Source organism: Heloderma suspectum, chromosome 3 (genome assembly GCF_057233095.1).
Source record: "Heloderma suspectum isolate Gila_16-S chromosome 3, 16-S_ref, whole genome shotgun sequence".
NCBI lineage: Eukaryota > Metazoa > Chordata > Lepidosauria > Squamata > Helodermatidae > Heloderma > Heloderma suspectum.
In genome coordinates, this window is record NC_139460.1 from 156,649,303 (window position 1) to 156,666,058 (window position 16,756).

General features: G+C 42.8%; 1 protein-coding gene and 1 pseudogene across 5 annotated transcripts in view; both read left to right on the forward strand.

Moving 5' to 3' along the window:
• Window positions 1-16,756, forward strand: part of TBC1D4 (TBC1 domain family member 4) — a 119,778-nt gene that overhangs the window by 46,336 nt on the left and 56,686 nt on the right. For all 4 annotated transcript variants that reach the window (XM_084844836.1, XM_084844833.1, XM_084844834.1 and 1 more), the window contains exon 2: window positions 12,344-12,940. In XM_084844836.1, coding sequence (XP_084700962.1) covers window positions 12,344-12,940 — 597 coding nt within the window. The remainder of the gene's footprint in view (window positions 1-12,343; window positions 12,941-16,756) is intronic.
• On the forward strand, window positions 781-8,394 carry LOC146350365 (F-box only protein 28 pseudogene; annotated as a pseudogene). Its single transcript, XR_014788882.1, has 2 exons — window positions 781-807; window positions 5,583-8,394. The product of XR_014788882.1 is annotated as an F-box only protein 28 pseudogene (transcript).

The following is a 16,756-nucleotide window of genomic DNA, read 5'->3' on the forward strand; positions in this document are numbered from 1 at the left end:
CTTGACCAGCTGGCCAATGATAGCTGCACGAGCACCACATGGGACGATTGGCAATGTCTGCCTAAAGTCACTGCCAAATACAATAGTCTTGCCATCGAATGGGGTGTCATTATTCATGAGCTCCTTCAGCAGCCTGTCTACACAGTCAATAGCAAAGCGGTTAGCCACTGACACTTCATTCCAGATGACAATGTAAGCAGATCTAAGAAGAGATCCAAGAGCACTGTCAGGCTTGATGGATGTGACTGAAGTCTCATCCAGTTTGAGTGGCAGCTTGAACCGATCGTGAACTGTATGGCCACTGTTCATAAGCATGCATGCCAGGCCAGCCTTGGTGACAGGCACACACTTCTTGCCTTGGCTGTACAGAGTGGCTTGAAACTGGGAGACTGACTGTCTCATTGTCACTGTCATGAGACTGAAGGATGGCTTCATTGTCTTGCAAAGCACTGTTGTAGCCTGTCCCTGGAATGGTCTTCAGACAGCACATCCTTGAACACTTTCCAGAGAAGATCACAGTTGTGCGGAGTTTCAAAGGCACAGATGAAGGCGAAGGTCTGACATAGCATATGGGGCATAGACTGGAGAGCAACATCTGATAGCAACGCTCGCCATTCAGTGTCTTCACTCAGGAGAATGAGGGCTCGGGCAGCCTCCTTAAAAGTGGTTTACTGAATACTGTCAACCATCTTAAGATGCTTGTAGGATAGTCCTCCTGGCACATGTGTGAGAACCAGGTGAAGGTAGAAGCATTCGCCATCTTTAGGGGAGACCGTGTACATGCCGCAGATAGCAAGGCAGTTCAGAGTATGCGCAATCCACTTCTTGCTTGGTATTCCCACATGAAGAATTTTGGGAAATCCTGGTAGAGGATCTGATGGCTGTTGTTTGCCTGTTGGCATTCATCACAAAACATTCAGTTGGTGGTATGGAGGTTGCTTTCACGCTCAGTGGCATTCTGTTAGTTGGTCATCCCTTTTTGACTGCCTTCCCATTGACTGATTCTCATGAACCACACTTGGAAAGCTCTTGACATGCAGATTCCATGAATAACAACAGTTTTCACTATAATTCAGAGTTGTGCCCTACAATCCATACTTGCTTAAGCCCTTTCAGGCACAAATTAACAAAGTATATTGTATAGTACTTTGTTATAGAAGATAGCCTAATTCTTAAAAAAAAAAAAAAAAGCTTTATGGACAGACATACATAAACACCTGACTTTGAATTATAGTAAAAACCACTGTTATTCATGGAATCTGTATGTCAAGAGCTTTCCGGTGTTTCATGAGAATCAGTCAACAGGAAGGCAGTGAAAAAGGGATGATTAACTAACTCCTGACTTTGAATTATATATATAAGATTCGTCCATTTATCTGCTACATTGATTGATTATTGCAAACTTTCTTTTCTGTGAATTTCTTCTGCTAATTTATCATTTCACCCAGGTCTAAACACTTTAATAACCATTCCGAAACCATGGGAAATTGGGTTTTTTTTTTTCCAGTGCCTTGCCCATACATTCTTACCAGGAATCAACAAATTCATAACTAATAATTTCACAGTTCCCAGTAAGCTTATTTCTATCACATCAAGTGATATCAGTAAGATGGTCTAATCCAAATATATAACCTGCTGTTTGTAACATTACATAATATTTGTTGCTATTGCCCATAGATCTGAGTAAATTGGCAGTCCCTCTGTCAAGGGCTCCTTGGTGGCCTCTTTCAGTCTAATCCAGTAGCCAAGTCCAGACACAGACAAAGGGATTCTTTTCAAAGCTTTATTCCTCTTTTACAACTTAACAACTCTACTGTTAGCAACTAGCTATGAGCAGCAGAGTACCAATGCCCTAAGTGGGAACAGTTGGTCCCCGTTTGAAGGAGAATCACTGGCAGACCCTGAACTTATGGGCTAGGGAGAGTCCCTCCCCTTTTCACTTGGATCCTCTGGGTGCAACTGTTGTTTGCGTGCCAACCGGGCACTATGCCTCCTTTCTGTGCCCACCATTTGGCGCCGCTCCCTGCATTGGTCTTTACAATCTTCTTCCCGTGCTCTCTCACTCCCGGGACTGCTATCTATGCCAGCAATGCCGGTGGGAGGAATCTCTGCCAGCTGTTGGCCCTGGGAAGGATGAGCGCGTTCCTCTCCCAGGAGTGGCTGCTCTTCCTCAGAATCAGAACTACTCTGGGATTCTATGGGCTCAGTGTCCACCCTGACACCCACCAAATATGAAGAAGTTCTGCTCTGGGTGTCTTACATTTCCAGTATTTAAAGTAAATGACAGAGAATATGCTATTAAGCCTCGCTGGAGTTAAATACAACTGAAACAACAGTTTCATTAATTAGGAAGCTCCTTATTTTGTACGTACAGAAACCAAGAAGGGACCCATCCCCCTGGCATTTGGCTGCTATTCTGTCTAGAAACAGTTTGTCCATTTTATAATCAAAGAACTAAATTTATCCAAATTTTGAAAAGTCTGAGCTCGCCCATTAATATTAAAATGTTCATTCCTTATTACAGATGCTAGTGGACATGTTCCAGGGATGAATGTCTCCTTACACTTATCCCATATTTTTAAAAGTTGCAAAATTAATTTTATTCCAACTGATTTCCTCTTCACCTTTGCCGGGGGCGGGGGGACCACAGAAGGACTCCTCAGTGTGTGTTGATATGGAATTCTATTTTATTCAATGTTGTGTCACTATTTGACATCTACATAGATCATCAGCTTAACCGTGCTGCCTCATAATATAATACCAGACTGGGAACTGCTAAACCACACATTTGTAAAATATATTTCCTCAATCCTAGGTCACTTATCTGCTCAGATGAAATTGCCTAAACAAAGTTGCCAGCCTTGTAGTTCCTGAAAATGTACTAACAGAGACAATGATATCAATAAAAATAAAAAATTTGAAAGACATTACATTTTAACTTCAGAAATTCTTGCTAACCAAGATAACCTTAGTTATTGATTATAATCTTGAATTTTCCACATAAGAGGATCATAACTGGTTCTGGCAATTTCACTGATAAGCAGGTGTTATTTTACATCAAAATATCTAATTAATTTATTGGTAGTTTTGAAATCATAGTTGGATTCTATAAGGTTACGTAATCTGATTACTCTTGGCGCCAGTTACAGCCATTCCCTAGTGTTTAGATGAGTGTAAACAAACAAAAAAGAAAGAATGTAAGGTTTATGCATTTTGGATAAATTCACCTGTGAACAATTTAAAGAGAATTTAAAATGCCTGTGTGCATTATACCATATATTCTGCAGTTCGCACTGCCCATGTTTGTGGAAAATTGTTTTAATAACAGCTTGTTTATGTGAATTCAGCTCCACTAGTTCTGCTTTAAGAATAAAACTAAAAATGTCCATAATTAAATGTTTGACTGCATATGTGTTTCAAATATCAGGAAACACTGCGCTTTTGAATTGGTTATCTTTGAAAAACCATGCAAATGTCTGAACTGTGAACAGAGCCTTTGTGGAAATGCAGCAAAATTACTGCCAATTCCATAGCAAGAGAAACTCTCTCCTTACAGAGGAAAAGGTCTTTTCCTAAATACACACAGTCATCTTTCTGTTTCTGGAGCTCAGTAGAATTTGAGAATGCCTTCACTGTTCTACTAGAATTCTGATAGCAAGATACCATTTTATTGCGTTTAGAAGCTTATTTCTAGGTTGCTAAATCACAGAACATTAACTACTAAATCATAAAGAGAACCATCATGTATCTAGGATATATTAGTTGTTTGGTGTTAAATTACACTTGCATGTCTTTTCTTGGACAAATTTTCTAACAGAAGCCTTTATCTTTACATATAAAACTTGATGGAGTTCTTAATAAATATGCTAGCAAATAACAACTTTCCACAAGCTTCGTCAGATATCATATTGCAGTTTATTTTGCATCTTCCCCATCCAAAATGTGTGCAGGGGTCAGTTTAGTGTTTAAATGGAGAATTTTATTTTGTAAATGTGCATCCCATGTTTCACTTTGATTTCTCAGTGCTCAAGGGACACACGCAAGCACACACACAGACACGATTGCATCTTTCCTGGGACTCTTGAAATGGCAATAGAGGTCAAGCTGGTGTTTGAAGTTCAAGTAGAAAACATATGTTGTAATGTACACAAGTTTCATTATGATATCTCAGTCCTCAGTTTCTTGTAGTTTGAAATTACTGTGCAGATTCTGCCATCCAAGTAGGCACTCTTGGTTATGCTTAATAATCATGATGGAAAATGTGGTTTCTGAGGTTTGTAGGGCTTAAGCCATTAAGGGTTTAATCATGATGATTTAGGAGTAATGGTATAATTACTTAAACTGCACACACTGGTGTCTATGACTTCTTTGATTTCTATGAGCTGATACAGATGGTACAATTATCACATTACTGTACCGCTTCACCATATGAACATTTAGATTGCATGTTAGGTGCAACCTCTGTTAACAGCTATCTGAACACACATGAAGGCTGTCCTGTTGAATGTAGTAAAAAGCAGATGAATCATGTCTTCTGTACGGGCTATCAGCCCAGTTTAGCTAGCCATAGAATAGAGAGAGGTAGCTTATGGTGAGGCCCAAACTACATGTGAGAATTAGGTGTAAACTTATACTTGCAACACCTACCAGTGACTCATTCATTCAGTCTGCAATCTCCATTCTGAGCTTGTGTCTAAACTTCAGAACTCATGGCCACAACATCTGGCCTAAATTTTGGATTTTTCTGTTCTTCCCCCATTCCATTTTTAATATCCACAACACGTGGAAACAACATTGGCTAGGAAACTGTCCTCCACAATGCCGAAGCTTGCCCTGCATCTTGGAAAAACCACCTGGATTTGACCAGCCCCGTAAGATATGGACAACTTTGAACTGAATTCGCATGGGTCATGGTAGATGTGCAGATGCCCTTTATAAATGGGGCAAAACAACATCATCAAATTGTGATTGAAAAACAAACTATCCAACACATAGTGACAGAGTGTCAAAACTGAGCCTACAATGGAGGCTTTGCTGATTTCCTGACTGTGACAACTGAAGCAAAAAACTATATCTGTAACCTAGACATACGTTTGTGATCTTCCGTCTATATTTTATATTTCATATTTATTATGCTCTATGTTTTTATTGTAACGCGATGTGAATGTGCCATACCATAAATAAATAATCCATTTTTTATACCACCTAGCTTGATGAAGAGTTCTGAAGAACTTCAAAGTTTGTGCCATCTTTCATGGGCATTTTTGTTAGTCCTACTATTGACCAGCTGTGGATTTTGGACTTTAATTTCAAGTCTGCCTCATCCACTTTTATAGTGGTGCGTGTGTACATGCGTGATTGAAGTGGAGGGAAAGAGTGGAAATGTATTTAAAAAGTACAAAACAACCAGTTATAAAGAGAGATGTTATGTACTTGAGCCTAAAAAGAACTCGATTGGTCTTCACACTAAATGGACATTACTTATTGAATTACAGTTGAATATGTTTAGATTTATAGCCCGTCCTGTTCATGAACACATGGAACAACTAATAGTTCAGAGGGTATATTTAAATTCCATTTAGAATCCAGTTGAAAATAGAGACAGTACAGTGGCAGCAGCCAGGCAGCTCCTGCCAAAGGAGGGAGGAGGCACCATAGACTCACCCTGACTCTTGCTTCTGTCCCAACCCCAGGGCGTGAGGCAAAACCCCTGGAGCAGCTCCCACAAAACAACATGCTGGTGGGACAGCCCATTGTGACTATCAAGAGTATCCTCCATTTCCTGTCTTACAATGTTTGTAGGTGAATGGGCTCGATCTTCTAAAGAATGCTGAACTGAGGATTTCTGAAATTGTAAAGATGCTACTACCTGTGTCAGAAACAGATTAAAGCACAGATTCCAAGATGGAACTCAGAAGAAATAGCTCACTAGCTCACCATGCAGACATTATTGTTTTTGAGAATCGAATGCTGCTGTTGCTAAATATGATGAAGTGGATTCTAACTACTGTGGCTTTGTACCCAGGAAGGGTATAAAGCAATAGCAATTGCATTTACAGTGTGTTAAGATATGTAAAGTCTACAAAAACTCTTTAGAGTGCCCACAAAGTCCTTTAGGAGATATGGGACATTCATCTATTGCAGGGGTGGGCAACTTTAGGAGGCCTGGGGGCCATTTCTGCACCACCGTGGGCTGTACCTCCCCTTGGGGTGCCAATTTAAATAATTTTAAATGTTGGCCATTGTGGCTAGGGAGCACCATAAGGCTCAAAATTAGCATGTTTGCAAGCAAATTTTTACCCTTTTGCCACCCTGAAGGTAATATGGATGGCTTAAAAAAATCTTTAAACTGAATTTGGCGGAGACCATATGTGGCCCATGGGCCACGTATTGTCCAATCCTGATCTGTGGCAATGGAATAATTTGATAAGATTATTCCAGTTCTTAAAAGGAAGTCACTAGGATCTGATATATCAAGATGTCTGTTATCGGCAGCTTCAGTCCCCAGTCTTGTACAGCCTAAACAATAATGCAGGTCTTCTCCAAACAAAGCCCATCAAGGCAGGAGGTTGCCATACTGCAGCAGGAAATTAAAATTAAAATTGCATGTGTGACTGCTGAAGTCTAAAGTTTCAGAGTTTCACACTAAAGTGCATAGGTGAGCAGAAGTACCCTCCCCCTGCATCCGGCTTTCCTGGCCGCGGGAGTGATTTTGCGGGGGGGGGGGGAATGTGCATGAAGGCCATTGGCCTTCGCCTTTTACGTCAGGAGTGGGGAGGGACTAGCCAGCCGATATTAGGTGGCGCTGCCCCCCCCCCGCCTCCTCCATTCCAGCCTCGAACAGACAGGGTGATTGGACTATTTTACACCCAGACATTTCTCATGCACGGAGGGAGCTCTATAGGGAAGACAGTGTTCATCTAACCGACTTGGGCAACGATTTCTTTTTGGCCCATCTGCAAAGGGGCATCGTGGAATTTTTACAGCGCGGGGCGGGGGGGGGGGAGAACAACTAAGTAGAGGCATGTCATCCTCCCGTGGCAGACCCGGGTGGGTACTTTGTTGGGGAATAGGGCCGGTGAGCATTCGAAGGCACTGTTTCAGGTGACTGGTAAGGCCTGAGGCTTCCGGCTCAGGGTTTTGTGGCCTGAGTTCGGGAGATAGGGCTTACCTTTGAGGCCGACTCTCCTCACCCACTCTAGTTCTGTGGTTCAAGGGGTGTGTGTGACAGGGGAAGGCCTCCCGGCCCAGAAATGGGTAGATCTGCAGGGTGGCAACTGATGAAGCCACGCCCTAGACATCATGTGTCTCACCCGGCATAAGGCCAGAATACCTGGTGTAGTGATGTGCCCTCCTGTGCTTCCCTTTGCAGCTTGTTCTGTGTCAATAAATGTGGCCCGAATTTAACCAAAATCTACTTGTGTCATCTCATCATTTCTCCCTGCCCACTTACACCCGCAATGCCCAACTGGCTGAGCTTGAATGCAGACTGTGACAGGTGATGGAAAGCACGTTTATAGCGTGTTAGGAAATTCCTTAGTCAGAACCAAGTGTTGAGGAGGCTCCTAAGAAACAGAAGAAAGCCATAGAAACAATAGGTTCGCTTAAAGTTAAAACGTCTTTGAGTAATTTTTGGAACTTAACATGCAAGGGACTTTAGACTAGTTTTTAACAAATGCATATCCTGCACTGAAGCATCTGTGCTCATATTTTAATCTTTGCACGTTGAGATGTATGTCAATGTGGAAAAACATTTTCCTGGTGTCGCTGTTAAATCGTTGGCCTTTCCCTTCTTTTGTAGATCAGTGTCGTGGTTTTTTTGCCATAACTGTGCATGCATGTTCAGTGCAGCTATTACTTTCCTTGTGAGGCCATTCTGTCTCACCTTTAGAGGAGAATATATAAGCTAGGCTATGGTACTCCTATCTAAAGCAGGACTTCAGATGTTGGTTTATTTTATCTGTGGGTTTCTAATTTTACGCTACTGATGCCCATTCAGCGGTTAAAAGACTATTCCATGCTGGACAAAAGTTATTTGCCTGTGGAGTAACAGGCTTGCTGAGGCATGGTTTGGGTTTTAAAAAGTTGTGTTGAGAATAAGACTTCTGGGTTGTATCCAGTGTCATCTCTCTGCCAGGAGCAGATCAGACACATGTTTGCAAACTACGTCATGTTCATAGAGTAGCCCCTCTTGAGTACAGATGACGGGGGAATTTAGCACAAATGTGTGCTAGGGGAACTGTTTTCCAATGCAACCCTGGCTCTATTCTGCTGGAGATCAGGCTGCTCTCTGTCTGGTGAAGCTAGTCCAAGCTTGGATTACTCGAAGCCAACATGGATTTGTCAAAAACAAGTCCTGCCAGACAAATCTGATCTCATTTTTTGATCAAGTAACCTCCCTTGTAGACCGTGGGAATGCTGTAGACAGCATATACCTCGACTTCAGCAAAGCTTTCGACAAAGTGCCCCATGATATCCTGATGAGAAAACTAGCTCAAAGTGGGCTAGATGAAACAACGATCCGGTGGATCCACAGTTGGCTACAGAATTGGACTCAAAGAGTGCTTATCAATGGGACCTTCTCAAACTGGGGAGAGGTAATGAGTGGGGTACCGCAGGGCTCAGTCCTGGGCCCAGTGTTCTTCCACATTTTTATTAATGACTTGGAGGAGGAGGTGCAGGGAATGCTGATCAAATTTGCAGATGACACAAAATTGGGCGGGATAGCTAATACTTTGGAAGACAGAAACAAAATTCAAAGTGATCTGGATAGACTGGAGCGCTGGGCAGAAAACAACAGAATGACATTTAATAGGGATAAATGCCAAGTTCTGCACCTAGGAAAAAGAAACCAAATGCACAGTTACAAGATGGGGGATACGTGGCTCAACCACACTACAAGCGAGAAGGATCTTGGAATTGTTGTCGATCACAAGCTGAATATGATATGAGCCAACAGTGTGATGTGGCTGCAAAAAAGGCAAATGCTGTTTTGGGCTGCATTCATAAAAGTATAGCTTCCAAATTACATGAAGTACTAGTTCCCCTCTACTCAGCACTGGTTAGGCCTCATCTTGAATACTGTGTCCAGTTCTGGGTGCCACACTTTAAGAAGGATGCAGACAAAATGGAGAGGGTTCAGAAGAGGGCAACAAAGATGATCAAGCGACTGGAAACAAAGCCCTATGAGGAGAGACTGAAGGAACTGGGCATGTTTAACCTTGAGAAGACTGAGGGGAGATATGATTGCACTCTTCAAGTACTTCAAAGGTTGTCACAGAGAGGAAGGCCAGGATCTCTTCTCAATCATCCCAGAGCGCAGGACACGGAATAATGGGGTCAAGTTACAAGAAGCCAGATTCCGGCTGAACATCAGGAAAAACTTCCTGTTAGAGCAATACGACAATGGAACCAATGACCTAGGGAGGTGGTGGGCTCTCCCACACTGGAGGCATTCAAGATGAGGCTGGACAGCCATCTGTCACGGATGCTTTGACCTGGATTCCTGCATTGAGCAGGGGGTTGGATTCAGTGGTTTTATTGGCCCCTTCCAACCCTACTATTCTATGATTATATGATTCTCCTCCTCTCTGTTTGGAAAGCCTTTCATAGTAACTATTTAATTGCTATTTGTTTTATTTTTCTCCATAACACTCTTTATTGGAAAAGTCCTGTCTTTTGTCACATCTTATGTGTACACTCCACTACCCAAAATAAACAGTCAAAACGTTACTCATGCTTGGCTCCCTTGTGTTTGTTTCATATGTGGTAGAATCATAGAATAGTAGGGTTGGAAGGGGCCTACAAGGCCATCGAGTCCAACCCCCTGCTCAATGCAGGAATCCAAGTCAGAGCATCCCTGACAAATGGCTGTCCAGCCTTGTCTTGAAGGCCTCCAGTGTGGGAGAGCCCACCACCTCCCCAGGTAATTGGTTCCATTGTCGTATTGCTCTTACAGTCAGGAATTTTTTCCTGATGTTCAGCCGGAATCTGGCTTCCTGTAACTTGAGCCCATTATTCTGTGTCCTGAACTCTGGGATGATCAAGAAGAGATCCTGGCCTTCTTCTCTGTGACAACCTTTCAAGTACTTGAAGAGTGCTATCATATCTCCCCTCAGTCTTCTCTTCTCAAGGCTAAACATGCCCAGTTCCTTCAGTCTCTCTTCATAGGGCTTTGTTTCCAGTCCCCTGATCATCTTTGTTGCCCTCCTCTGAACCCTCTCCAGTTTGTCTGCATCCTTCTTAAAGTGTAGTGCCCAGAACTGGACACAGTACTCCAGATGAGGCCTAACCAGTGCTGAGTAGAGGGGAACTAGTACTTCATGTAATTTGGAAGCTATACTTTTATGAATGCAGCCCAAAATAGCATTTGCCTTTTTTGCAGCCACATCACATAGTTGGCTCATATTCAGCTTGTGATGGACAACAATTCCAAGATCCTTCTCGCTTGTAGTATTTTTGGGGCAGGTATCACCCATCTTGTAACTGTGCATTTGGTTTCTTTTTCCTAGGTGCAGAACTTGGCATTTATCCCTATTAAATGTCATTCTGTTGTTTTCTGCCCAGCACTCCAGCCTATCAAGATCACTTTGAATTATGTTTCTGTCTTCCAGGGTATTAGCTATCCCACACAATTTTGTGTCATCTGCAAATGTGATCAGCATTCCCTGCACCTCCTCCTCCAAGTCATTAATAAAAATGTTGAAGAGCACTGGGCTTAGGACTGAGCCTTGTGGTACCCTGCTCATTACCTCTCCCCAGTTTGAGAAAATCCCACTGATAAGCACTCTTTGAGTCCGATCCTGTAGCCAGCTGTGGATCCACCTGATCGTTGTTTAATGTAGCCCACTTTGAGCTAGTTTTCTCATCAGGCTATCATGGGGCACTTTGTCGAAAGCGTTGCTGAAGTCGAGGTATATTATGTCCACCACATTCCCACAGTCCACAAGGGAGGTGACCTGATCAAAAAATGAAATCAGATTAGTAGCACAGTCTGGCTTTCAGCTTCAAAGTAGGTGGAAGAAAGGGGGAAATACAATAGAATTTAGAGAAAGCAGGATAAGAAAGTAAAAGGAATAGAAAGAAAACTGATAACTTCTGTATTCTGTCTGGAAATGGAGTGATGATTCAAGGATGCACTGTGGAGACTGAACTGGAAGACTCACAAACTTAGAGGAAGGGAAAGGGAGACACTAGAGGGGGTAAGCAACTCTGGAATCTTGGCGTGCCAGGGCAATTATAGGGCTCCTTCACACTGAGCTTTTATCCTGCGATTGAGATTGCGCCTTCACGGAAGTCTGTGAGCTCTTTACATGATGCCGTGATCATTCAAGGTGTCTCCTGCACTAAATGCCCTTTGTTCCGTTTTTAAATAGATTGTGGATAATGAGCTATCAAATTACCCCTTTGTGTTCTGTTTCAGTTTCCTTCGTGAAAACAGTAAAAGCTGCAAGAAGAGCCAGATCAATGAAAGATAACAGAAGACTCAGATACGGGGGGAAGGGGGGGAGAAAAGGAAGCACGTGAAAAAGGGAGTCGTCGTGATCCTGCATTTAAAATGGAAGCAGAAAGCGCCGTTTTAAATGCAGGATTTTAGGCTGGTGTAGAGATGCCCATAGACTTGGGTGCTGAAGACCTTACAAAAATGGGGTGGTCCTGGAAGTATGATTCCCAGACACACAAAAGGGAGACATTTTTGTTGTGCAGGTTTCACTGGATGTTGAACTGGGATTTACAGTACTTCTTATACAGTGCCCTTTATTTCCTATGGCTCTGTGGCCAATTCAGTAGGTAATCCAGTAAGCCTTTGCTTAGATTGGAACAGGAGGGAGGTTGGGTGTTTATGATCTTGGGAACTCCTGTATTTAGCTGAGTAGTAGGTGGGGACCTCTCCTTTATCAACGTCAATAGAGAGCTTTGGCAGGAAATTCCAGAAACTTGATCTGCCCTATGCCGCACAACTTACCTTAGGTTACCTTTCCTAGGCAATGAGAATGCCAGTGGAATTTTGCTGTCCTGGCAACAAGTCAGTCTAGGTAATGACATGATGACTTAAGGGCTTTATTGGGAATTCCCTTGAATTTTGTGTAAGAATGCCTTCCTCTAAAGAATTGGGCCACCCCTTTTCTGCACCAACAGAGCCTTCTGAACAGGCAAACCTTTAGAAGCAGATCCAGAGACCACACACTTCTCCTGTGTGCACACTGTGGCCTCATTAAAGTGTTGTGGGTAGTGCCCCTTTACTTCCCCCAACTTTGGAAAATGGAAAGTTCTACTTGTGTATAGCTCTTCTGTTTCATTTAGCCTTGTTAATGATGGTTCCCTCTCCCTCTCTCTTTTAAAGGTTCCAGATGTTATCAGTAGTATAAGGCAAGTTTCCAAAGCAGCCCTTAAAGGGGATGTCAAGCCCAATAAAGATAGTGAAGACGCTTTCTACAACTCTCAGAAATTTGAGGTTCTGTACTGTGGAAAAGTGACAGTGGCTCACAAAAAGGCCCCCTCCACCCTGATTGACGACTGCATTGAGAAGTTCAACCTGCATGAGCGTCAGCGCCTGAAACTGTTAAGCGAGCACCGGAATGCAGAATCCAGCACAGACCTCGCAGAGTGTGAAGGGGATGAACCGTCCTCTCCCTTAGACAGTCCATTTGAGGAGATGGATAGCCCAAATGGTGCTAACACTGGGATGTTCATCGTGGGAAGTCAGACCAGCCTGGCCAGCCTGGCTAGCTGCCGTGTCTCTTTCCCGGAGCGGATTCTGGAGGATTCTGGGTTTGATGACCAGCAGGAGTTCCGCTCCCGATGCAGCAGTGTTACAGGTGTTATGCAAAGGAAGGTGCATGATAATAGTTTAAAAACACAGTCACGAAGGCGACATGCAAGTGCCCCAAGCCATGTCCAGCCCTCGGACTCTGAAAAGAACAGGACAATGCTGTTTCAGGTATGTTTTAATGTAATCCTCAATAGTCATGGCTCTCAGAGTTAGAAGGACTAGATGGAGGCAGATGAATGTACATACTATTGTTTCTTTAGCTTATGCTTTTAAGTTGGTATATTTTATACAAACTTGCTAGGAGGCAAATGAGCATGCTGGTCACCAACAAACCACATGTGGGTTTGTGGAGAAAGATCTCTGTGCAGAAATTTAGTCCAAACAGACTCTCAAAAGTTGGCATATGAGGTCAGAGGTGGAACAACTGTGTCCGTCCCCCCCAATACCAATGGCAGTTGCTCTAAATGGCTTGAAACATGAACTGCCTCTTCAATTAAATAATCTGCTCTGATAATCTGCTCTGATAATTGCAGTTACATCTGAAGCGTTCACTTTATCATAACTGTTTTGTCATTCAGTCACAGTTTTCATTCATAAAGCCAACTGAATAAAGGGTTACAATTGGGAAATGGATTAATAACCCATCATATATATGTCTTTGAGCCTTTTAAGCTACTCTTGTGACATTTTTTACACATCTCTTGTCCAAATAAGTTGGTAAATTCTTGGCACCTGGATTGCTTTCAGAAATTAAATGATGACGCATTGGATTTCTCAATAACTGTTTTGCCGGGATACTGAGCTAACTGTTCCTTTAAGGATGCAGTAATTCCCACATAATTTATTATTCCTCCCAAACCATACCAATGAATTTAATACAATAGCTGTATTCAGATATCATGCCAAACCTTGGTTTCCATTAATCATAGCTGGAAGCTCAAACCATGGTTTGGATATGAGCGGAGCAATCCTAAAGTGATGGGAGACATCTTCCATCAGTTCCAGTGCCCTGTCAGGTTGCATCTTTCGAGCAGGCACATATATCTTTTTTTCTTCTGCAGTGTCCCCCCGACCCCCAGTTTGTTTCATCAGAAGGGAAAATACCTATGCCAGCTCCCGGCTTGTGTAGCTGAGGACCCCATTTCTAGGTTCTCTTGGGGAACAAGGGGGGCATGGATCCAGCCTGTCCTACTCAGTTGTTTATTATTATCATTATTATCATTATTATTATACATTATTAGGGCACCTATTAGCACATGTACCCAGGGTGGCTTACAGAATGCCTTGTTTCTGGGCCTAGTGCCAGTGGAAACATGGAGCTTTTAATGGGTATACCATAGGCCTCCAGCAGTGGGACATTGCATCCTGATCCCCTCCAGCCAGCAGATCTGGGGGTTATATGTTCTGCAAAACATATAACAGGCAAGCTAGGGTTTAGAGTTCCTCTTCTGCTTTCGTTTTCAGTTGTCTTATCTTCCTGTTGACTTGTATCTATAATTCAGCGGAACAGTGGCTATAACAATGGTTTCTCAAATCAGACATCCTGCCAAAACGTGGTTTATTACAGCATGATTTAGAATCCTGCGCAATTGGGGTTCCAAATCATGTGGAAGCCTATGCATGTACACCTGTACGTGTAAAGGTCTCCCTGCTGCAGGCATTTGTCCTCTGCATGTGGCCACCTATGGGATAAGCTTTATTATGACATGACGTCGGGAGGGCGGGGCTGCTCAGTGCAGCCCCGTTCCTGCTCATGTTGTGAGTTTCATCACTTTTTAATCACACCTGAATAGGGCTTGTGTCTTGTTGGGTTGTCTACCTTTGGGTTACCAACATATTGAAGTTAAAGAAACGAATTCTTAAAAAAATGTATTCTGCCCCAAAGTGTTAAGTTGTCTGCAGAGCCAGCTACTTTCTGTACTACTCATAAAATTCCTTATAATTTACCCTGATCGTACCTTTTCTCCCCTTCCAGTGTACTTAAATCTGAAGATGTGGGTTTGATCTGTAAGAAGACTGTTGCATGGGCATCATGTTTCTGGAACAGTGAGAGAGTGAATAAATTGGTTAAGATTATCTTCAAGTACTCTTAAGCAGGATGAGTTAAAAATCCGTTGTTTATTTTAGTGTTGAGGAATTCCAGTGTTTGCAGACAAGGTTTTATGTTTCTTGAACCAGACCATCACAAATTAGGGATAGGTGAGAAATGTGTTGGGTTTGCATTTTACGCAAACATACCAAATTCGCACTTCCTGAACTTACACAGAACCCAGAATGCTTATACACAGTTCTGCAATGCACTTTGTAAATTTTAAATTTTAAGAGCCAGCATGGTGTAGTGGCTAGAGTGCTGGACTGGGAGTCGAGAGATCCGGGTTCTAGTCCCCACTCGGCCATGGAAGCTCACTGGGTAACTTTGGGCCAGTCACAGACTCTCAGCCCAACCTACCTCACAGGGTTGTTGTTGTGAGGATAAAATGGAGGAGGAGGAGGATTATGTACGCCACCTTGAGTTCCTTGGAGGAAAAAAGGCGGGATATAAATGTAATAAATAAATAAATAAATAAATAATTTTTTGAAAAAAAATTGTATAAAAACTGTGAATGATAATGGAATGTGCACACCAAAACACATTATATTAGGGAAAATCTCTTGGAAAAATGTGTATATTTGTAAAAGTGCATACAAAAATACATATATTATGAAGACAAACGCACAAAAAGGTACAAATTTGTTAGAAAAAAAATCACAAACTAATGTGGAAACTTGACAGAATGAACTTAATGTTGGAAAAATGAGAAACTGTCTGGCTTCAAACTTGATAGATTTGTCTGTCCCTACCACAAATCCATCTTTGGTTAGTCAGTGGGCAGCATCCAATGGGGTGTTGCACCCCTGCTGATTCCATCCCACAAGTAAGACTCACTGCTTGCGCAACGGAGATTTAGTGTTTCTGGGAGCAACTGGAAACAAGCGGAAATGCTCATTTCTGGGATGGAGCAGGTAAGCGGAGCTCACATAAAGGAGTTCTGCACACCGAGCTGTCCCAATTCAGAAATAAGCATTTCTGCTTGTTTTGGAGCTTCCTACAGGAAACGTTACATCTCTGTTATGCAAGTGGTGGGTCCTGCTTGCACAACGGCCCCGTTGAAGACTGCCCAATATCTCTCTTTAAGCTGTATGCCAATACTACTCCTTGTTCCTTTTGAACTTCTATATACTGTTTACCTTGCAGCTTCCATTGTTCATATTTTGTTGCCTAGTTTTGTTCTGGTTATCTTGGGTCATCTTGACTTTTTTCAGCATTTGAGGGCCTTGTTCTTACTGAGATGTGTCTCAGGTGGGAACTCACATGACTGAATGCTCCTTCTGTCTTCTCCCCCAAATCCTAGTCTTCTGCATGTAGGAATGGGGACAGGGACTTTTTTTTGGTATGGTAGAGCATTCAGTCATGGGAAGTCCCACTTGCTGTCTGAAGTGATACAGCCCACGGCACATAATTCTGAATTATTTTCCATGGCTAGAGAGTAAGCCCATTGGATGGGAATGATGGATGACTGGGGAAATGTAGTTGAATGCTAGGGGAAGCTCTTCTTGCTGTGGCCCTTGGCTGTACTCCTGCCACAGGCTGGTGTCAGTCTAGTAGAGCTGGCCCTGGAACTAGCATGATTTGCAAATAAGCATGAGCACGATGTGCATAACTTTGAGTCTTGGTCTGGGTGGTAGAATATCCCTGTAAGGTTCTTGGGGAAAGAAGATGGAGTTGAGACTTTGGGACTTGGCTAAGGAAGGACTTTTATTAAAGTGCAATAAGATACAAAAATCACTGAAACATTACTGAAGGTTATCCCATATGAAGGAAGAGAGAGAACAGACGAATGGCTGTGAGATAAGGGCAGTGAGTGGCTGTGTCTGGGTGAGAGAGAGGAAGACGAGGGCTTTTCTTTAATCTGCTGAGACAAAACCCAGGGTGTTTTCCAGAGG